This window comes from Gambusia affinis, linkage group LG09 (genome assembly GCF_019740435.1).
Source record: "Gambusia affinis linkage group LG09, SWU_Gaff_1.0, whole genome shotgun sequence".
NCBI classification, from domain to species: domain Eukaryota; kingdom Metazoa; phylum Chordata; class Actinopteri; order Cyprinodontiformes; family Poeciliidae; genus Gambusia; species Gambusia affinis.
The window spans coordinates 16,962,060-16,985,313 of record NC_057876.1 but is presented as its reverse complement, the minus strand read 5'-3'; the positions used below and the strand labels follow the sequence as shown (position 1 = coordinate 16,985,313).

Below are 23,254 nucleotides of genomic sequence, written 5' to 3'. Positions count from 1 at the left end.
TCCAGCTTCTGAGAAACGTCTATCACAATCCTGCTGATGACCCTTTGCCCTTTTATATAGAAAAGGGTCCCCAAATCAAGTTCTACTTAGGGGCCTCACATATGAGCCAGCCATGTCAAACGGCAGTTCCAAGGGTCTACTAAGGGTCTCAAATTGTAAGTCTGAATTTACATACTAGACTGTGGTTGAAATTGGATTCCATGCTTATTGTTTCTTTTTCATGTACTGATATAAAATTTGATAAAAGTTGGGTTATATAATTTTTCATATGAATATGTAAACCAATTGTACACACACACAAACGCGCGCGCACGTACACACACGCGCGCACACACATATTCGATGAATGTGCGTCGCATGTATTTTCATTGTGGGAGGTAATAACGGTCGCTAACGTCCATGCGCAGGCGCACTGGCACTTCACACAACCGCAATAAGCAAATATGGCGGCGGCCGTCGACAGTGTTGTGAAAGTGTAAGTTTACCTTTATTTGTTGTAAGACCGTAAAGACCACCCACACTGAGAGTCGTTTTCATTTGGTTGGTTATCGTTTTACAGCTGAGCTTGCCGTATTTTCCCACGGTCTTTCCTGTTGTTCAATACAAAAATTGTCCCAAGAGAATTACGTTATCTTTGTGCTACGGTTAGCTTTTTTTTTTAGCTTTGGGCAGTTAGAAAGAAGCCGAGCTCATTGTGAAGGCAGTGTTTGTGTCTAACTCCATCAGTTGCGGGTCTGTTTACAGTGATTTTACAAATAGTGATTCCACAAGGACTTAGTCCGCTTATTCAAAATGAAGGGACGACTTAAATCTTCAATAAACTGTCCGGTTGGCGGGCGCTTTGTTGCTAACAATCAACCTTTTGTTCTGGCAGCAGTCCGTCTCTACTGTAAATGCTGGCTTTTACTTTGAAACCACGAGACGCATTGCGTATCCTATAAATAAGTATGACTTTAAATAAATAGCCAAAGGCGGAAAGTACAGTAAAACACTGATGCAGCAGCCTGTTTTTAGGGGGGAAATTGCGAGTGAGTAAAGACTGGCTTTATGAGGAAAGCGACCCTTGTCCTCAGGCTGCTGCTACTTCAAAGAGAACTGTTGTATTCCCACTGATGTGGTAAAATTTCTCTAATCAGGTGAGATCACATGAACTCCGGTGAGTGAGAAGATCTTCTCTATCAAATAGGCTTTTCATTTAACCACTGTGTTACAATAAAATTAGTAGCAGGACTTAAATTAATTGAATTTGTCAATAAACTTGAGCTGTGCTATTAGAAATGCGATTGATTCGATTTTGTTTTTTTTATATAACTCAAAATGAATAGGGTGTATTATATAAAATACTTGGACATGATATGTGCTGTGAATTGGTAAAAACTGATCATTAATTTTGACTGAAAATTGTGCCAGATTGGCAATATTTTTGGTTTATAATTTGTTACGAATTTGTTACCTAACTGACTGATTTTATATCTTGAAAATTGACCAATTGATTAGTGCATCTGTAGTTGAAAGATTTAATTTGAACCTGGTTATAAAATGTAAAAATTCTTATCCTTCAGGCCAGATGATATATATCCCCTGACATGTCTGAGTTGGAATAATAAGATAAGAAAAGAGCAAACAACATTTCAAACCTTAATATAAATTTGGACTGCAGTAAATAACGGTCAGCAACAGTTTAAAAATCTCTCCTGGTTTTTGTTTGTTAACCTGTCTGTGTCCTCCATTTTGAATGCAGTCTAGGAGAACAGTATTACCGGGATGCCATGGAGCAGTGTCACAGCTACAACGCCCGTCTCTGTGCAGAACGCAGCATCCTCATGCCTTTCTTGGATTCTCAGACTGGAGTAGCACAGTCAAACTGCTACATCTGGATGGAGAAGAGGCACAGGAGCGCAGGTGAATAATTACCACTCAAGATGAAAGAAGAGCAGTTATTTACTGTTTTGTGACTAATATTTGATGTTTGTTTGTTGAACAGTCCAACAATTCCTCTGGTGTCCTTTGTTTCCAATGAATGATTAGGTATAGCTCCAGGACAGCTGTACTCGTACCCCGCTCGCCGTTGGAGGAAGAAACGGCGTTCCCATCCTCCTGAGGATCCGCGCTTGGCTTTCCCTCCTCTCAAAGCAGGTACCAGCTTTTGTAAAATATTTTTTCCCCTTCTACAGAGACATTTAGGGGTTGTCAGATTTGAATAATTTCGGGAAAACCTTAAGCACAGTAAAAAAGCAAAAGCTTTTTATGAACAACTCTGTGTGTTGTTCATGCCTGTTTTTCTGGATAATGCAGCAGATCTAGAGCTGGGTCTGAAACGTGAGGCTTTGGGAACAGTGGACGGCAGCAGCTTGGAGGCTCTGCTGAAAGGCGAACCCCTGGAGAGGAGGAGCGGCGTGTCTGACGTCCGCACCCCTGAGGACGACCCGGCCACTGTGGAGCCGCCGGCCACGTCGGCGGTCACTCACACGTCTTCTGGACGCATTCGTAAGGTTAGACTGAAAGTGATTAGATGATGAAGATTTAACATTTAGTAGATGATCACTTTCTGATGTGGAAAGCATGAGAGATAAAGTTCTGGTATGAGGTTTGCATACATACTCATCATGAGCATAAATCCCGATATATTTTCACTCTTGTTTTTCAGGGGCAGAAGTTTGCTATTGCTACAAACTTCTATTGCTTGTAGCAACTGATTCACAAAAATCCATAAGACATCCAGAACATGATCAAACCCGCGCAACCAAATATCCGTGATTAACATTCGTCAAAGTTGGTCATTGTATGATCATTCCATCATGGAGAAAGAATGATTCAAATTATAAATGAAACATTTTAAATCCATTCAGGTCCCGATTAGATGTAAATGTCTAACCAGACCTGTCGGAACCAGACAGCCAACTTTGATAACCATTTTTGGTAGAAAACATACCTGAACATGTGTTCAGACACGTGAGCATAAAGGAAACCTTGAGCTAATTCCGATTCTTACAGCAGAGAGTTCTCGACCACGACGATTACTTGGATGATCTGGATGATGAAGACTTCGAAGATGAGACTCCCAAAAGACGAGGCAAGAGCAAATCCAAGGTGAGCGTTCAAATCGACGAAGTGCAATTTAAGAGAAAGGTATGGAATGAAAAAAAAAGAAAAAAAACTAAATAGATTTCAGTTGGATCGTGCGGAGTGTCAGTATTGAAACTTTGTGTCAGCCTTTTACTAACATAAAATAAATTAAAATACTTATTTTCAGATAAAATATTTTCAAAAGACATTGAAATAAAGTAGTTAAATCTCTATATCTACTGACACCTGCCACAACGTAGGCAAGCCACAAAAAGTCTTTGCTAAAGAAAATGGCTGTTCAGTTCAAACTGATGGAAAGTTGAGTGAAAAGAAAAAGTGTTAGTCAAGCAACCAGAGCACTGAGATAATGCATCCAAATAAAATAGATCTAAGTTTGTGGGTATAATGTGCAAAATGTGAAAAATGTTTAAGCGGTGAGTATTTTTTGAGAGCATAAACACAAAATTATAGTGAATACAAATTAAGAAAATAAAACATCTGTAGTTTAATTTTTCTAATCTCAGGTCTAGGAGAAGACGCTCACTATCTTCTGTTTGCTTTGTTTACTTTGAGGCAGTTTAGTGATTTAGTTTTGAGTGATCTCAAATAAGATCTCTAAACCAGAGTGAATTAATTTCACTTTTGAAACGAATGAACTTTTCAGTGATGTTCCTCTGAGATGCACCTGTAGAAAGTCAATATTTAAGTTTGTTTCTTATTGGTTCTTCAGAGCCGCAGTGACAAGAACGGGAAGAAGAAGACGGAGGCTGCGGCGGCGGCGCTGGAGGAGCGGGACAAACCGTACGCCTGTGACAGTGAGTAGCAGGTCGTCTGTCTGAGCCGTGCATGTCAGCAGGAGAGGCTTTTCGCTTTTCGCCCCTGAAACAACGAGGCGAGCCGTTTTGCTGTGCATGACACGATCTGAAAAAAACGTGGCAGGGAAGCAGCAGTGTTTTCTGAGCTGGTGCTCTGTGTGTGCGCGTGTGTGTGTGTGTGTGTGCTGTGTAACTTGGTTCTGGCTTCAGCTCGCTGTCCTACTTGCTACCTGCGTGTCCGCCTGAAATGACCGGTTGTGGAAATGAGAGAAAAAGCGAAAGCTGTTTTGGGAGTGATGAATGCCAATCTTCCAGCTCGGCTCCACGTTGTTCCCTGTTTTTTTTTTTTTTTGGGTAAGGGTGCCCGTATCACGATAACACTCTTGTATGACGGTGTGTGTGTGTATTAGTCTGTGGAAAGCGCTACAAGAATCGCCCAGGCCTGAGCTACCACTATACACACTCTCACCTGGCAGAGGAGGAGGGCGAGGACCACGAGGAGATCGAGGCACCACCCACTCCTCGCCAGCCTGAGGAGCAGAAGAGTGAGTTACTCCTCCAGTGCTGAGAGGCAGATAGACAGAGAGGAGGGAGGTTTGGTTGCATGCCTTGTAGCATGTGTGTTGGTGCAAGGGAAGTCTCTCATTCCTTTTTTTGTTGTTGTTGTTGTTGTTGTGTGCTTTTTTTACCCCCTTCTTTGATTTTTAATTTTTATGATTTGAAATTGTGGATGAGACTGAAAGTTCCTGACTGAAACATGTTTGCATAGTTGGGAAATCTGGCACTTTTTCAATCATTCTGTTTTCCTACATAATAATATTCCATTTCATAGTTGTTGGGGTTTTTATTTTGTTTTGTTTTTTGTGCACGTGACGCCATGTTTGCAGATTCATATGTCAGTCTTGTGATTTAGTGTCATGGCGATTTAAAGATGGTGCTGAACTGGTTATGTGTTTGTGAATCAAAATAAGAGAAGGGAGTTTTTTTTTCTTCTGGTTTTCTTTGTTAGAATATCCAATCCATTCGTGAGGTAGTTTGTTTCTAAGCGTTGATGTTGGTGACCTTTATGTGTGGGATCAGTTCTTTTGTGTCTAATGTCAGTTCTAATGCGTGAAGAATACGTTTCTTTACTTTCCTCTTTTGTCCAGCCACCAAAAAGGGTCCCAACGGTCTGGCGCTGCCCAACGATTACTGTGACTTCTGTCTGGGAGACTCCACCTTGAATCAAAAAACGGGCCAATCGGAGGAGCTGGTGTCCTGTTCAGACTGCGGACGGTCAGGTATGAGTCTCCGCCTCTTTCCTATCTCATTGTAACAGTAACATCATGCTTGGTCGGATTCTGGCCGTTTTTCACAGAGTTGGTTATTTAAGTTAACTTAAACATCTCTCCCTCCACGTTGAAGGACACCCGACGTGTCTGCAGTTCACTCCAGTGATGATGGCGGCCGTGAAGACGTACCGCTGGCAGTGCATCGAGTGCAAATGCTGCAACGTGTGCGGCACCTCCGAGAACGATGTGAGTCTCTTTCATCCCTGAAACGTTGTGTCTAATCTTTCTGGAAAAGTCATAAATGATAGTTGCAAGTATCTAGAGCAAGTGTGTGACATTTACTTGTTTTTATGCTGTTTAAAATGATCTACATCTTCCAATTTGACCCTCAGGAGCCATATGTTATAATGTGGCTCATAAACATTTACAGGCTTCATTTATACAAGAAGCAACTTAAAATATAAAGAGGCTTTTTTCCATGGATTAACGACCTCTCAAGAGATTCTTCCATGCAGGATGGATGTAAAATTGTTTGAAAAGCAGATTTAGGAAAGAGGAATTGTTTATCTTACAATTAGGGCTGTCCTTCATTTGTGCTGATCTGGTAAATGTCAGCAGCCTGATAGTAAGAAACGGAAAATACGTTTCTGAGGTCAGTTGGATGGTCATTCGGACACAGACACAATAACAAGGTTTCAGTCTGTTTGCATGTCAGAACACAACTAAAACCTAAAACAGTCCCTGGATTGTGAATTAAATTGTTTTAGTGTTTGTATTTTAAATATGCTTCATATTTAAAATACAACATATTGTTCAGGTTTGATCGGTGAGTGAACATCATGTTTTGTTTCTGCAGGACCAGCTGCTCTTCTGTGACGACTGTGATCGAGGTTACCACATGTACTGTCTAACCCCACCCATGACCGAACCGCCAGAGGGTGAGCCGACGCTTCACTGTGGAGCCGCTGTCAGACTCGGCTGCATGACCGCCGCCGCCGCCGGCTAGTTAGTCTGATCTGTTTAGGTTCACAGGGAGGGCCGTCCATCTGAACCTCAAATTATTTTTTAACATCAAGGAGTGCTGGAGAGTTTTCTAATTTAATAATTTCTAACATGTGGACTTAATATATCTTTTTGGAAATTAAACACCTGCGCCTCTTTTACTCAATTTACAGATGAATAATTAGATTATTTGAAGATATTTAATTTTTTCGCCGTTTTGGTAGTGAGCTACCAAAAGAAAAACTGTTTTGTCTTTGAAGTCTAAAACTGTAAAGTACCTAGAGTTTTTTTTTTTTTTTTTAGTTGATCTTTTTATACATTTTAAACCTTTGTACACTAATACTAAATTTGATAAAAATGGCTACAATAATTAATTATTGGGAAATCATCAACTAATTTAGTTATCAGTTAATCGCTAACTGGACTACACAGATAAAAAAAAAAAGGTAATTTGCTGAAAGAACAAAACCATGAGAGCAGTAATTGAGCTACAACTACACAGAAATCTCTACATTTTTACATTTAAGGTGAAAAACGTATCCAGAACTTCTCAAATGGAAGCTCTAGCCACAAATAATTTCCTATTAAGCACCTTTTGCGATCCAGTTATTAACCAGTTAATCTCAAAAATTGGACCCCTGCACTGTGTTGATGTTAAGTCAAGCAGAACCGCTGAGATTTTCACATGTTGATGTTAGAACCAATTCATGAGCTGCAGATGAATCTTTCGATAAAAATTATCAAGTGAATGCTATTTTATCGCGTTTTAGTCAATAAACGTGTATTTTCTTATTTTAAAAAGTTATTGAATTATTTATCTTTATTTTAATGTATTTCTAATCTTGCATAAAATAAGCCTATCTGTTTAAATAAGAAGAAAATAATTGTTAGAAACGTCAGTCCCGATTAGGGCTGCAGCTGTGTAAACACATCGATTCAAACCCAAGGAAGTCAGGAAGCGTATCGTATGAACTTCCTTCATCCTTTCCTGTTTCCATGTTGTCAGGGAGTTGGAGCTGCCACCTGTGCCTGGCTCTGCTAAAAGACAAAGCCTCCATATACCAGCAGAACCAGAGCTCAGCCCCCGAGTGACATCAGAACACGAAGCCCGCCTCTCAGCACCAGGACCCCCTCGGCCCCGACTCAAAATGTCAGACCTCCTCTCAACCCGCCAGGCCGGGCTCTGTCCAGATGTAGCTGAGCCAGATCGCAGGTCAGCTACACAAGTCGCTCTTACCTACAGTGCTAGCCGGGGGACTCAAAAACATAAACAGACCTCAGATCAGTCAACACGGGGATCAAACTATCACTACAATCCTGCCTAGAGCGGCCTCGAGACTTGCTGTCAAACATGTAACATATCATGTGTATTTACACCATAGACACACTTTCTACTGGACTGTTACACACACAGAGAAACCGAATGCAAGCAGTACCAATAATAGCTGCTGTCTCCATGGGAACTCCCAAGAGAACAAGGATTAGCATCACGGCTAACTATTTGCACCCCTCCACACTCAAAGACAAGCGTGGAGTGTGGAGACAGTTTGTCTTCAGCTAAAAGATCTATTTTTACTCACTGATAGTGATGTGGGAACCACGTCACCGTATATCTGGTTAAGAAATCTAATTGTTGTTTCTGGTTATTAGTGGGCTTTTCTAGTGGCTTTAGTCGGTGTGTGCTGTTCTCCCATTCACCAAAGCTTTTACTGTGTTTTGATGAGGTTTCCCCTTTGCGTATCTGTCAGATGTGACATCACAGTGGCGTTTCTCTCCGCTCACAGCCAACCCACAGCGCCACCGTGGCGACGGCTTTCATTTCGCTATATGAAATACGACACAAACACTTCAACGTTTGATCATAGAGTGTAATTAAACTATATAAGTCACTTCAGAGTTCATCGGCTCTCTGCAGGAGGAAGCCAACACTTTTACAACGCCTCAAACTTTCTGGCTCCACTGATATGTTTTTTTTTTTTTAGCTCACTACATGAAACGCAGAGGATCATAAATAAATGTGTTTTTCCATGTTTTTTTGTTTTTTTTTGACGCGCCATCGTTTCACACGTTGTGCCAACGAGATGCACTCATTTCCAGACTAGCTGTTTTTATCATTTCACACTGAGGTTGATTTGCATGCAACATGCACATAAACTTTCATCACAGCTGTTTCTGTTTTGTGTTTGTTTTTACATTTTATATTATCTGATATTCCATTGGTATTGGGAGTTTTTACTAGTTGAATTTGTAAAGTCCATGATATTGCAAACACTTCGATATATAGCTCCTAATCCATTCTATGTACTGTATTGACTTTTATATTTTTGTTATGACTGTGACATGTTTCAAATTGTTTATGTCAGACTTTCTTCATAAGTATTTGTAAGATGACGTACTTTGTTGTACTATTTTTATTTTTGCATTTTTTTGGTATTGAAGCTGATTTAGCCCAACTGAAATAAAGATCATTTTGAATCGTGAACTCCGTCTCATTGGTGCATTGTTTCTGACTTATGGCCTATTTAAGAAGAAAAGAATATTCACTCTGATACCAGACGACACTTTTTCTTTTTTAGCTCAGGAAGGACTAAAAACTTTTGTTTTGTAATTTAAAATATTGAGGCAATCCCATAACTCTATTTTTAAGAACAGATTTCTGTCTGCCAAGATGTCAGAGTTATCCTAGTTATTACAGAGGCTCATGTATATGAAATTAACACATTTTATGTACATGTTCTAAATTACCGACATGTCCAGTTTTGTCAAACTTTCATCTTTAATTCTAATATTGATGTAAAACAACATTGACAACAGAGGAAGCTGCTGGCATTCGTAAAGGTGTTGGGAGGTTTTTCCATGGTCACACCCAATCATTTTTATTTATCACTGTGATAAAAATGAAATGTTTCTAAGTGATTGAACCATCAGAACCTTAGAGTATCTGGAGAAAATTAATAAAACTGACTGAGAACTGATATCGGAGGAATCGGTCACCATCAGTCAAGATCTGGTCAAGATTTGATGCCCAGTCTTAAAAAAGAAAGGTTGATGAATTGGGTAATTTTTTTTTTCCACAAAAATCTTTGAAACCTATAAAATGATTGTAATTAAACTTCAATATTCTATAATAAAAATGTACAAAACCATCTAACTAGAAACTGAAGTTGGTGAAAAGCATATTTTCTTTTCAGAAGCGTTGAGGTTCAGAACCTGGACAGCTCTTTGGACCGGACGACTGCGGCGCTGTCTCTGGTGCTGAATCCTGGTCTTCATCTCTGAACGTAAAACAAGCAGGTTTGGCTTCATTTATCAGGATAAAAATGACTTTGTGGCAAAGAAACATCTCTGGAGCAGTTTGTGTTGACTGAGTTTTATTTTCAAATATCATCATGTGTTTGGCAGAGAATAAATTTTAATCAGTTTTTCACTGAAAGTGCTCCACCAAATGTCTACAAAAAGGAAGTTTATTTTCTTCTACATGAAATACAAGAAATCACACATATGAACCTCAACTGTGTCACAAAATACTCAAGTAAATAAGTAGTACTTGACGTTTTTGACAAATTAATATGATTTTCTTCATAAATAATTAGATGGTCATTTATTTTGTTATTTTCTCCCCTCCAGTGGGTCTTTTTGTGGGCTCTAGTGTCCCTTATTTGAAAGTAGGCTGACACGAAAGGGGGAAGACATGTGGTAAATGTCGATGGGTCCGGGAATCGAACCCGTGACGGCCGCATCGAGGACCGAAGGCCTCCAAACGTGGGTCGCGCTATCCCCCACGCCACCACAGCACAACCTAGATGGTCATTTGTTTCAATCCACATGAGTGTTTTCTTTTTGGATATCAGCAAAGAGCTGGTTTGATTACACCATTCACAGCTCAGATTCTGCTGAAATATTTAGATTTAGGAACAAGAGAGCAAAACAAAGGTGATTCATTTTCAGGAAGAACTGTGCGTAACATTTTATTGCACTTAAACGTTAGGAATGTGACCCAAACACTCTGAATTGATAAGCTTTTAGGCAGGATAACAGTCACTTAGTGTAAACATCGGGAGCGAGCCGATCAGACATGCTATGTTGTTTACAATAACAAACACAGTAGTAAGATAAAAACTGACACTAAGCATATATGATAAAAGTGCACAAAATGGGAAGCAACTATATAAACCTAAACCTACTATAATCCTCTCTCTGAGGTTCAGGTATATAAATGTGACACTTTAGAAACGCTTTTCTGCTGGGGTTCTGAAGTGCTTTAGTACAAAACTATTTAAAATACTCATTTATCAAAGGTAAACATCACTTACAGACATCCGGTGTCGCATAGAGCCACGAGGATACAAAATCAAAACGAGTGTTTGAGAAGACGGGACGGCGTCAGTGTGGGAGGGAAACAAATCAGGAAACCTGTCTGTGTTTACGGGGCGCGTTCACTCCAGCTCTACAGCTGCTCGAAGCCGACGGAGCAGAGAAGGAAGATGGAGTAAAGCAGCAGGAGACAGACGCCCAGCCGGCGGTCCAACTTCCAGCGGTTCAGATGGACACACAGGACCTGAGGACGGACGGACAGACACAGACTATAATGACACAGACGTCGTACGATGCTGCACTGCACCGAGTTTAATCTCCAGAAAATCCAGTCAGGTGTTTGTAGGCTCGGAGATGAAAACAGATAAAGTCAGAGTGACAGGAGAGGAAATGATCTGCGTTCAGACAGATTTACTCACAGTGAGTGTGACTGAGGCCAGCAGCAGAATGACAGAATACACCAGGCCTTTACTGTTGATCGTAACCTTAAATATATAAAAATACATATTGTTATTTTCATTTTTAAACTATCCTTGTTGGTTATTTTTACAAAATGTAACTTAAAAAAAAATTTTTACTAAAGAGCTTCACAAATTAGCATTTAAGATTTCATTTGTTTGAAGCTGCAAAAGCTACTTAAATTAAATTAAATGTAATTTAGTAACTTTTTTCTTACATCTGTTTCATAATTTATGAAGATAAAAAAAATCTGCTTAACTTGGATATAATGTTCTTTCTCATTACGATGAGTAGCTAAAAGACAAGGCGCATCTGTTTCACGTCATGTCGACATCATGCTGGATTACTGATTATTAACAAAAGGCTTTTGCAAATGACAATAGTTGTGGTTAGAATTTGTCATTTCTTAATGTGAGATTTTTTTTCCTAATGGAATAGAGAAAAAATAACATAAATTTTGCAGCGCGAGCTTATGCTACTGCAAAAAAGAGGAACTTATTTAAAGACTTTTAACATCTTTTAGAGTGCAAATAAATTAAGACGGTGCTGAATGTTTAATGGCCGTCATGCAGATTGAAGTAAAATAGTAAAATACTAGAATGGAGAGCATTCATCAATTCTTGTCTTGTGTTTGTCTGTGCAAATGAAACAAAGCTTCTCTGTAAAAACATCTCAATATTTTAAAACCCCTGTGGTTTTTTAAGTGTGATTTTTTTTTTCCCTTGCACTTCAAACAGTGCAGTTTGAAATGCAGCCCTGAACAGACTGGAGATTTACATGTGGGCTGTAAGTAGCAGCTAAAAACAAGCGCAGTCAAAGTTTTGGATTTTTGTCTCCTTGCCAGGTGTAGTCCCAGTTTTAGCTGCACACACAGACGATGTCAAAGGCACACGCAGTCGCAGTCGCACCCACACACAGACAGCTGGAGTTACCACTGATCCATAGCTGACTATGAGAGTCCTCAGAGCCCAGGGGAAGCCCAGGCCCAGCAGCACGTCAAATATATTACTCCCAATGGAGTTGGACACGGCCATGTCGCCCATCCCTGCAGAGTGCAAAGCCAAGGTTAAAACCGTCAGCGACACAAAAGCTTAACAATCTTAAATCTGCAGGAAGATAATCATAGTTCATTGTGTACAACTGAAATTTTCTGTGCAGAAAATAAACTGAAAGCGTTTTTGTAAGGTTCTCGCAGAAATAATTTCTTTCTGCTACACGGTGATGATGAAGTTCCTGAAGCCGTTTGTTGTTGTGGACGGCATCACACACCTTGCCTGGCGACAATGAGGCTGGCCATGCAGTCAGGAACGCTGGTGCCAGCTGCCAGGAACGTGATGCCCATGATGACATCCGGGATCCCGAGCGTGTAGCTGATTATGGTCACCTTCACCGGGGAGAAGACGTTCGCTTATGACCTATGACATAATGCGTGCATGCGTGTGCACGTCAGTGTGCGTTCCATACCATCCAGACCATGAGGTAGGAGAAGAGAGCAATCCAGAGAGTGGAGGACAGGAAGGTGAGGAGGTACCAGCGCTCCCATCGCGGCTGGTTGCAGTCGGGGATGGTGCAGTGCAGCAGGAAGCTGAGAGGCCAGGACAGCAGCCACTTCAGTCGAACACACCAGCCATCTGCAGAGAGACGGAAAACAGCCACTCACTGTCCCCCCATTCATCTCCACTTCTAAGTTATTTACACGGCATGGCCTAAATGCGTCTGCGGACCTCTGTGTCATCTCCTTGTAATTAGCTTCCTCGGCCTTTAAAACCCGTCATAAGCTGTGAGATATTAACAGAGGGCAGAGCAGGAAGTAGGTGTGGTTTCACAGGAAGCATTCAGGGATCAAGTTGCATTTTTTAATGGAGATTAGGAGTTAAAAGGCTGAACAGACAACATCCTGTCGCCTGAATCCTTTTCTCCGCCCTCACTTCATCACTGCACCGTATATCTCATTTCTGCCTTTGTTGCAAATCAAGTGTAGGCGCTGTCTCTCGCATATTGATTTGACTGAATGTAGATTCTCCTCCTACCTCCACATATGCAATAAAAAGACAATCTGGGTTCCTACACACTACTGAAAGTCTAGAATTTAAATTCTGTTGAATTAAATGTGTAAATATATTTTTGTTCCCTATCTTGTTTTCTAAAAGATCTTGAAAGTGAGAAAATGAAACATGAAAAACATGGAGAGTCTAAAAACAAGATCAACTTTTTAACTTTTTTCAAACACAAAATAGTCGCAATAATAGTCAAGATCACCAGTAAAATATAAACAGAGATGTGTGATGTTTATTAATGGACCAGTTAGTGTAAATATTAATTTCATGAGTTGCCCGTTTTCACCTATGAGAGTCTTGAGTTTTTGTTGGCCAAGTTAGGAGAATTTTTTTGTGAATTTACATCGGATGCCCAGTAGGTGGCAGAGTATAAGTGTACAAATAAATTAAACCAGTATTAAAATAAGCATTGTGAAGTAATACGGAGCCCTACAGGGGACATGGGATTTTTTTTCTTTTGCGTTCCCTCGCAATAATCTACTGGTCAGTTATGCGGCATAATTGAATACTGTAAGCCTTTCTTACGGTGCCCGCCGTATTTCTGCCTTAACACAAGATTATGTAAGGTTTTTCCATGTATGTTAATATCTCATTGTGAAATATCTGACATTTTATATCTTTTCTTTAGTATAGAAAGGAACCACGAACCTATGATGTAACCAGAAACTTTCCGTAAGTAGGAAATGAATAAAAATACATCCAAACTATTTGGACAATTTCAGAATTATTATCGCAGGTAATAAGTCATCAGACAGTTTTAATTGTGTCTCTGTTGTGCTGGTTGTCTGAATGGTTTAAAGAGCTGCTTTCATTGCCGTTCCATCTCAGCCTTAATAGACAAAAACATGCAGAAAATAAATCGGTTTTCAATCAGTTTTTGCACCAAAGAGTCAATAATAATAAACACGTTCTCACAGAGGCTCCGTAAGAGCCATATGAATGAAATAAGTAATTATTGATATGACAGGAGCACGCGACTTTGACACTTGGGAGGTGGGCGTGTCGATGTGGGAGTGACGTCATCATGTCTGAATGGGTAGGTTACTGACCTGCTGGCTTTGTGTGTGTGAGGAAACAGGTGAGCGGGCTGGAACAAAGTTTGGAGCATGATAATCAAAATGCAATAAATTGGCGATAATTGTGACAGAACAAAGAAATGGTTTGGAGTTGATTGATACACGGACAGATGAGATTCCCCCAGTTAACCCAGTGCGGACCTCTAACATTATTAGTTTGCCGTGTTTAATAATAATAAAACGTGTTTATTATTATTAAGTCTTTGGTGCAAAAAACTGATTGAAAGTTGATTTATTCACTGCATGTTTATGTCTGTTAAGGTTGAGATGGAACTGAACATGAAAGCGGCCCTTTAAAGTTTAAACCATTCAGACAACCAGCACAACAGAGACACAATTAAAACTGTCAGATCACTTATTACTCCATGATAATAACTCAGAAATAGTCCAAATTAGGATGTATTTTTATTTCTTTCCTACTTACGGAAGGTTTCTATTTATATAATGTTCTGTTTTGATTGTTGATTCTATGTTGCATTGTGTTTTTGTGTTTGATTTGATGTAAAGCACTTTGAAATGCCTTGCTGCTGAAATGTGCTATGCAAATAAAATTTGATTGATTTGATTGATGATAGGTTTGTGGTGCCTTTCTATCCTAAAGAAAAAAAAAAAAGTCAGATATTTCACAAAGAGATACTAACATTCATGTAAAACCTTACATAGCCTTATATTAAAGCAGAAAGTTCAGCGGCCACCGTAAGAAAGGCTTACAGTATTCAATTATGCTGTATAACTGATCAGTACAGTATTGCGAGGGAACGCAAAAGAAAAAAATTCCCATGTCCCCTGGAGGGCTCCGTAAAGTAAAGATCAAACACTGAATCAGATAATTTCACCTGCAGCTTTAAAGCATAAAATAATTTAACCTTTTCTGTCACGCTGCAGCCATTTCTCACTCACGTGGCAGGATGAAGGGTTTGAAAGGAGAGTTTTCTTCCTCCCCTTCTTCCTCATCCTCTTCTTCCTCCTCATCCTCTTTCAGCTGAGCGCCCCCACCGGTCTCTCCCCCTGATTCCTTACCCCTCTCCCTCTCTCCCTCCGCTGCCGCCCCGTTTTCTCTCCCCCAGGTCCCACCCGGACCCGACCCTTCTTCCCCCGGACATGCGCCCTCCTCTGGGCTCACCCGAGCTCGAATCAGCCTCTGCCTCTGTGGGAAAGCAACGCAAGATGAGAAGTAGGAGAAATATTTATTGCAATTATTTTATCCAAAAGGGAAGCAGAAAACAGGCAGGCGACGTTTTTTTCCAGCAGAGCACGGAAAAATACTTCCATACACAATTTGCTCTGAAATCTGGCATGGAAGATAATTTACACCCAGAAATCCATAAAATATCAATATCTCTAAATGTATTAGTCTCATTAACTAAGTGACACGTCCAGCTTGATGATTTGTGAAGGTTGTGAACTCACTGCAAAAATGCAAAGTTAGCTTTCTCATGCAAACATCTTAGCTTGTTTCAAGTAAATATTTCCTCAAAACTGAAGAAGTCCTAGTTCCACTGGCAGTTTATTTCACTTATGGGAACAATGTCTTGTTATAGGTGAAATAATCTGCCAGTGAAATTAATACTTATTTTAAAAGAGGAATTACTGACTTAAAACAAGCTTATATATCTTGCTGAAAAGTTACTTGTAAGTTAGTTTTGTCTTATTTAAAGTGTGATATTTGCATTAGAAACAAGACCACAAAATATTTTGTAAGATATTGTGTTTTTTGCTGTAGATCTTGTTGAAAACCCAACGTGATGCCATGTGTGGGCGGATGTACGGGGGACATGTGGCGTGATAAAACGGCGTCTTGCCTCTGAGAAGCTGAGCTGATGAGAGCGAAGGTTCGGTAGCTCATCCGCCGGCACCGCGCCCGAGTCTTGACCGGCCACCACACACGAGTCTACGGCCAGGAAAAGAGACAAAGCAACGCAAATGTTTGTGTTTTTTTCTCCATCCAGCTGGAAGTTTTACATTTTTTATCTCTTAAAAACCATAAACTTTAAGTGTTTCAATGGGAATTCCTGGGATAAAATCTGAAAATTGAAGCCCGTATTTGTATCCAGTCCCATGAATGAATAATTTGCTAAATATATCAATTTCAAGTCGCAACAAAGTATTTGAGATAATCTTAGAGTACATTGGTGAACATTTGGAATAACACAAATGTAAATTCAAGGTTGATTTCCACAGGCTGACCATCCTTAAAAACATTGGGTTATGTCTTATACCTGCTTCAACCTTATGAAAAATCGATCAAACCTTTATTTTTTGACAAACACAATATGATACTAAATTACACAAAAGTGATCTCTATTCACTAATTAGTTCATTTCTAGAGCAAATTGGTTGAACATTGTCAGTTTGGAAAGTTCAACCTACTTGCACCCCCTGATTTTAAAATCAAATGCATGCCACACTTTTCAGATATTTATTGTAAACGTTTTTTGCACTACTCTATGTTGGACTGCCTCATAGAATCCAAGAAAAATACGCTGGAGTTTGCAAATGCAATAGTACAAAACATGAAAAGGCTCAAAGGGAATGAAGTAGAATAAACTCAAGACATCACTAAACTAAACTAAAGAAATGACGGAGAAATAAATGAGAGTCAGTTTTATTTTAGCCTCTTTCAAATCCACGGGGAAACAGAAATCTTTGCCTGGCAGCCTAATCTGTGCTACTGGGTCTCCTGAGCCCTGCTCACACACTGAGGGAAGCGTTTGATGTCGATGAGAACGTCACACACGCATACAAACACGCGCTGCTGCACCTGGCTTCAGCGGCACCATGTCATTTTCGCCGTCTCCGACGTTTCCGACAGCGGTCGTCCGGCGCAGACTGCTCAGACACGGCTGACCGTCCACGCTGCAGTGTCTCTCCACCAGGCAGCAGAGGCGTCTGTTGAACCTGCACAACATGAAACACGCAGCGGACGCTGCTTCGTCTGCTGGGAATAAAGCAGGAATCGGCTCTGATCTGGAATGTGAGGAGAAGAAACTCACTTCATGATGATTATGTAGATGCCGTACATGGAGATCAGGATGATGGTCTCCCACCTACAACATTCAAACATATCTGTGGATTGGCTTTAAGAAACAACAAATTCCCCACTTATAAAATTAAACTAGACTCACCACAGAACTTTTTCATCATAGATTACCTGTGAATAAAAAAAACATACTAGTTAAAGCTCAAAAACAGACCTTTCAGGTGTCGCTGTTAACAGACAAAACGTTTAAACTGTTTCCTGCTTGTTAGTTTCCGAGTTGTAGTTCTTGCTCAAAATCTTATGTTATTTCTTACATTTTGGATGGTAAAAATCATTTGATTCCTTGCATTATTACAACACTGTTATACAGATAAGTCAGCATTAAGATGGCAACAATCCTTAACAATAACCAGATTTGTAGCCAGAACAGAAAATGATGAATAAGCATTTAAAATGTTCACGTCAGATTCAGAAAGTTGAGCTTTTATGATCATCTAGTCAATCAGGGAGAAAAAATATTAGTTTAATCATAATAGAACACAACAGAATTTTAACAAAAAATAGTATTTAAAGTAATAGCAAATTCACCAAGAGGGGTAATAGTAGAATATTGTCATCTTCCTAATATAATTGTAAAGTTACTTATCCCCAAATAAATCACCAACTATTTTTACTAAAAGTATGATTTAGGCAAAAAAAAAAATCACTTTTGGCAAAAAAAAAAAACAACAAAAAACATCAGACTTAATTCCTTATTTTAGTAAGGTGATGATAATTTTTTAAATGTACTTATTTTTTTAAATTTGAAATTACATGTTCATTGCATAATGAAACAAAAAATGGAAATTAAAAAGGAAATAAAATGTGAGGAAGGAAAAATAAATAAAGAAAAGAGCCAAAATAAAAGAAATGCATTAAACACATGTATTTAACTACAATGAGGCAGTATTAGCCCCGCCCAGTGCAGTAAGTGATCTGGAAATAATAAAACTATATTATACATATTTAGTCAAGACACATTTGTTCATTAGTTCACAAATTATTAATAGCTACTGGCACAATTAATCACATTTTGTTTGGTTAGGCTTTTATTATATTAAGGCACCATTGGAGCTCCATATAAACTCAGTCAAACATGTAATTCTGTGTTTTATTTGGTGGTGAAAAGGAAAAGAAGTTAAACACTCAATGTGGTTTCTCACCAGAATAAGCACCACTATGGACAGGATGTAAAAAATAGCATCACGAAACAGAGGCCACCAGCTCAGACAGATGGGCTACGGGAAGAGAGAAGGGACACATTAAATGTTGTGTGGCGAGTGGGATTTACAATTAAAACCAGATATTTACATACAGAGCAGGAAAAAGACATTATAAGACAGTCACTAGTGTTCTTTAATGAACCTTTAAATATTGTAGTTGTTTTTATTTAGAAAAACTGTTTCTACTCCACAGCTATAGACTGTCTGTGTTTGTTTATCACCCATCCATCCATCCATCCATTTTCTTACACCCTTCTTCCCTAATGGGGTCGGGAGGGTTGCTGGTGCCTATCTCCAGCTGCGTCCCGGGCGAGAGGCGGGGTTCACCCTGGACAGGTCGCCAGTCTGTCGCAGGGCAACACAAAGACATACAAGACAAACAACCATTCACACACACTCACACCTCGGGAGAATTTAGAGAGCCCAATTAACCTGACAGTCATGTTTTTGGACCGTGGGAGGAAGCCGGAGAACCCGGAGAGAACCCACGCATGCACAGGGAGAACATGCAAACTCCATGCAGAAAGACTCCGGGCCGGGAATCGAACCCAGGACCTTCTTGCTGCAAGGCAACAGCTCTACCAACTGCGCCACTGTGCAGCCCTTTGTTTATCACCCAAAAAACCAAAATAAAATGCATTAAAAGTTTACGTTTGCAATGTAACAAAATGTAGAAACGTTCAGAGACATAAAAACATTTGTGAGACTCTTTGTATTGATGTGCCAAGAGCTGCTTCTAAAATAGGCTGCAGTCTGGGTCTCTAACTATGGATTTGTGGTAATAAATGTAAAAGCCACACAAACCTGTCCAGAGAAGATGCCGCAGAGCCCAATAATGACCAGGATGTTAAAAACCGCTGATCCCACAATAGTCCCCACACCAACATCTCCCTTTGTGATGAACACGCCTGAAAGCAGAGTGAGAGTAAGCACAACCGTGACATTAATTCAGACAATATGAACACCATCAATCCTCTCTAATACATATTAAAAAATATAGATATATATTGTATTTTCCCTTCAGATAAAAATGTTTTTGTTGTTTTTTTTATTTCCACTGCCTGTGTGATCCTAAGACAATGTTAGTTAGATTTGCTGAAATACTTATATTTATAAAAGCCAAACGTTTTCAACATTTCAAATTTATTCAATTAAACACACAGTTTCACAAATATGCTTTTCAACTTCATAAATGAGAGTTTTCACAAAGAAACCGATGCGATAGTTTCATAGTACTGTGAACCTGCTTCATTTGTTGGAGTTTTACCCGTAAAATGGACCAGAGTTATTAGCATTAAAAATAATTGCATGTATTTTACAAGTAAAAAACAAACAAAAAGGTCTTTCCAAGCGTCTGATGTTCATAGTTATGAAAGCCTTGGGACATTTTGTTCAGATGCCTCCACTGATTTAACATTTTCCAGCCCAAACTGGACTCCAATAACTAAACTGGAACATGTCAGAGTTTCATCAAAATGTCACTGATGAGATCAGCATCTCACTGACCAATCAGAGAGGTGAAGAGTTCAGGGGCGGAGCTCCCAGCTGCCATGAAGGTTGCCCCGGCAACATCCTGACTGAGCTGGAGGTTCTGTTGGAATTGATAGAAAATATCCTAAGATGCCAAATTTATATTAACTTTCTTACACATTTTGATTTATAGTGTTCATAAAAATACTTCTTACTAAGGAAATTTTGAGTTTTTGACAGAACTAGTTCTCAGAATAAAGCATACTGTTTGAATTTCAAAACACAGTTCTAAAGTTTATCGTTCTACCTCTGATACTTTTTCCAATGATGGCACAAAATAAACATCACACACAATGGCCAGAGCATGAAACATGTAGATCGCCTGTTAAAAAGGAGAAGAGAGATGATCAAAGGCAACTTATTCTTTTAGAGAAAGAAAACAAGTTTGTATTTTCAGTCTGCCTCTGAGTTGATACTCACACAAAGAACATGCAGGAGCATGGCTCCCTGTCTCCTCTGAGCCAGAGTAAAGATGTCCTCTGGGAACTCATGTATAGCTGGAAAAAGATGGAGAATATGGATATGAATATAACTGAACTAAGGACATCTGAAAAAGAGGAAAATATCAAAAAACTTGCAGATTAGTCGATTATGAGATGACGTGAGTGTAAGCGGCCATAATAACTGTCTAGACAAAAACAATGTAAACTGTTTGTAGTTTTATTCTGAGCCAGAGTTCTCCATTTACTGTAGTTGCAGTATTTCTGACCAGGTTAGGATTTTTTCAACAATAACAGAGCAGGCGGCTTCATTCTGCAGAAAGAAAAGCCGCCTTGTGTGGTTCTTGAAAAAGGCCAGAGAAAAAAATTCTAATGTTTACGATTTCATTTGGTTCAATACCGAGAAAGAACCCACGTTGAGAGAACATATGTGAGATTTGAATCCTGCAAGAAAATCCTTTTTGAGGGAAGCAAAAACAATCATCCAAGCAGCTTTATGCCAAATGATTTTTGTTTTTTTTTATCTAGTAGTGAGTCATCATGATTAATAAAGGTAAGGGTTGGCAGCATCTAAGCAAAGAAACTATTATTAAAGTGAGATAAATCCTAAGGTTACGATTTCTTCTGGACACTGTCTTCACACGTTAAACTTCATCATCAATAACAAAACACTGCAGCCTGTTCATTTCAATAAATCTAAAAGAAAGGTAACTTAAGGAAAGGAAAGCACTCATTAAACAGGACGAACTCTCCAGCAGAAGCTGCCCTGCAAGAGCTTCAATCTGCTGTGACCGACTGTGTGAAAACAGAAAACAGAGCAAAGCCTGGTAGTTTCGTGCACCTGATCTACCCAGTGATCAACACAGCACACAAGCATCAGTAATTATCAAGAGTCTGTAAACATAACCCCCATTTTTGAGTATAGTTCTCTTGGGGCACCTCTGTTTGCAGAGCTACATGGTGCAAAGTTTGCAGCTAGGGCTGGCTATGGTAAATGTACTTCCTTTCTAACTTACTTTGATAAGATAAAAAGAAATCCAAACTCTAAATAGTTTGGATTTTTTTTTTCACTTGTCAAAATACAACAAAATGAAGAAACTAAAAATGACTCTCAAATAAATTAGATCATTTTTGTGCGTCTGCTGCCGAATAAACCAAAGAGTCAACTAGCTCCAGTGACAGACAGGCTTGTCACAATCAGCAGATCATTACGACGGTGCAGGCACTTTGAACTACAACAGAGAAACGCGCAACATCCGACCACAAATTCAGCATTCAGTTTCCTAGCAACTGGGTCCCTCAAAGGCCTGATCGTGTTCAAACATCTAGATGTGCAGAGTTGGAGGAAATGAAAAAATGAACAGGGAGGCACATCAAGCAGACATGAATGAAACACATTAATAGAGATGAGACGCCACACTTTCACTCAACAAAACAAATGCACGTCAACAACAGCAAATTCTCTGCCTAATTATGGTTGCAAAGGTAAAGTCCAACATGAAATGGGACAGCAGAAGAGACAGGAAAGTCTCACCTGATCTGGAAATACTGCCATTGTGGTTGTCTTCTGTTTGCTGAATGAGTTCTCTTTTAGAGAAGTGCCTGCCAGTCTCCCCAGTTTGGCCCTGGAAACCTAGAATAAAGCAGATAACCACATGCTCCTGGGATGAAATTTAAATCAAATTTCATTTCACAAAACTTCCATTCTCATTCGAATTTAATTGGTGCGTTTGAACGAGCAGACACCACATTCTTAGAGCACCTGTAATTTCAGAGAGGTGGAAGACCCAGACAGCTGCGAGCAGACCCGCCGCGCCGACGCACAGTCGGGGAAGGAGCAGCGTCTGCCTCGGTCTCCGCGGAGCCTTCATCCCGCCAGCAGCAGCTACACTTCCGGCTCTCCGATCAGAACATGCCGCCGCCACAGCGGGTCCCCTCCTCTTCCGAACCGGATCTAACTGGCCTGTTGCTCCCCGGTTCCGATTTGTCGTACCTCAGCGTTTCCGTGTCGGAGCTCCATCAGAGTGACAGGAGGCGAAGCGGCCCGTCATCAGCATCCAGCGGCGGCCAAGTTAGGATGCGGAGAACACGAGCAGCTGATGAATCACCAGCAAGCGTCTATTTATAAACATCCCCCGACTCGGATCGTCTCAGCATCCTCTCTGCTCCAAATGGGATCCAGTTTGTGATCCTCCCCACCCGGAGGGTTGATTTCCTCCAGAGCAGAGCTCCTTCAACTCGGCTGGGTGGATCAACCACGAGGGGAAAAGCTCTTAATGCACCAATCAGCATGGCTGAAATGTGATTATCGTCATAAATGAAGACTAGGACTAATTTCCAGAGTTCAATAAATTGTACTTTGTCAATAATGGTTTGGTCCATGAGAGCTCTTCATTCAATGTACACTAAGCCATGAAAATATCAATGAACAACTAATAATCAATTCAGAAAGTGAAACTCATATGAATATGTTATAATTCAAGTATTCAACCATAATCATGGTTTACAGCTAAAATAAATTCAGTTCCTCAGAAAATTAGAGCCATCACCTAAGATGAATGAAGAACAAAAACATTTTCATGTACAGTACAACCAGGGCTCCTATTGAATGAATTACTGTATCAATGCCGGCGTGGCATGAAGGCACTGTGGCTCTGCTGAGGTGTCATGACTGCTTTGTTGGGCCTGGCTTCTCTTCACAGATTCTCTGTGGGGTTTTGGTCAGCCGTCATTAAAGTCATGTACAGGTACTTTTGAATCTGAACCATTAATCAACACTAATCAATCTGCTCCAGCCTTCTGCTTTACAATCCTCTCAAACCGGAACTCATCCCTGCTGCTTGTTTCCCATCTCACGTTTTCCTTCTACACAACTTCCCATTGATGTTCTTGGATATATCACTCTGCGAACAACCTGCTTCTTTACCAGGGATCTTAGCATTGTGGAGAGTGATACTGACTGAGTGCTGGACACAGTCATCA

The 23,254-nt window shown here is 40.0% G+C and overlaps 2 protein-coding genes across 9 annotated transcripts; one reads left to right on the top strand and one right to left on the bottom strand.

Moving 5' to 3' along the window:
- The first annotated feature begins 360 nt into the window (after positions 1-360).
- LOC122836948 (zinc finger protein ubi-d4-like) lies at positions 361-8,636 on the top strand. 8 transcript variants are annotated; one of them, XM_044126948.1, is made up of 11 exons: positions 382-475; positions 1,742-1,902; positions 2,029-2,136; positions 2,299-2,492; positions 2,998-3,090; positions 3,797-3,881; positions 4,292-4,426; positions 5,030-5,161; positions 5,286-5,398; positions 6,009-6,090; positions 7,161-8,636. In XM_044126948.1, the coding sequence occupies exons 1-11, from the start codon at positions 444-446 to the stop codon at positions 7,244-7,246; spliced, it is 1,221 nt and encodes a 406-aa protein (XP_043982883.1). In that variant the 5' UTR covers positions 382-443; the 3' UTR covers positions 7,247-8,636. The 8 variants fall into 8 exon arrangements, with proteins under 8 accessions (XP_043982887.1, XP_043982883.1, XP_043982882.1 ...); XM_044126947.1 differs by having other exon boundaries at positions 2,995-3,090; XM_044126946.1 differs by having other exon boundaries at positions 2,296-2,492.
- LOC122836946 (sodium/potassium/calcium exchanger 3-like) lies at positions 8,137-23,182 on the bottom strand. Its single transcript, XM_044126944.1, has 17 exons — positions 22,035-23,182; positions 21,807-21,905; positions 20,253-20,329; positions 20,080-20,154; positions 19,809-19,893; positions 19,107-19,210; positions 18,243-18,317; positions 17,186-17,211; positions 17,054-17,107; positions 16,822-16,958; positions 15,863-15,951; positions 14,961-15,207; positions 12,392-12,558; positions 12,197-12,311; positions 11,860-11,972; positions 10,888-10,953; positions 8,137-10,712 (listed from the first exon to the last, which is right to left on the bottom strand). The coding sequence occupies exons 1-17, from the start codon at positions 22,141-22,143 to the stop codon at positions 10,602-10,604; spliced, it is 1,749 nt and encodes a 582-aa protein (XP_043982879.1). The 5' UTR covers positions 22,144-23,182; the 3' UTR covers positions 8,137-10,601.
- Positions 23,183-23,254: the final 72 nt, after the last annotated feature.

Bases quoted from the DNA above. Each gene is read 5' to 3' on its own strand.
- LOC122836946 (XM_044126944.1), bottom strand. From the start codon at position 22,143: ATGAAGGCTCCGCGGAGACCGAGGCAGACGCTGCTCCTTCCCCGACTG. The intron at 19,894-20,079 runs GTAGAACGATAA...CAATTCCAACAG, and splicing joins CATTGGAAAAAGTATCAGAG to AACCTCCAGCTCAGTCAGGA. The intron at 10,954-11,859 runs GTAACTCCAGCT...TATATATTTAAG, and splicing joins TAGTCAGCTATGGATCAGTG to GTTACGATCAACAGTAAAGG.
- LOC122836948 (XM_044126945.1), top strand. From the start codon at position 444: ATGGCGGCGGCCGTCGACAGTGTTGTGAAAGT. The intron at 2,137-2,295 runs GTACCAGCTTTT...TGGATAATGCAG, and splicing joins TTTCCCTCCTCTCAAAGCAG to CAGATCTAGAGCTGGGTCTG. The intron at 3,882-4,291 runs GTGAGTAGCAGG...TGTGTGTATTAG, and splicing joins CAAACCGTACGCCTGTGACA to TCTGTGGAAAGCGCTACAAG.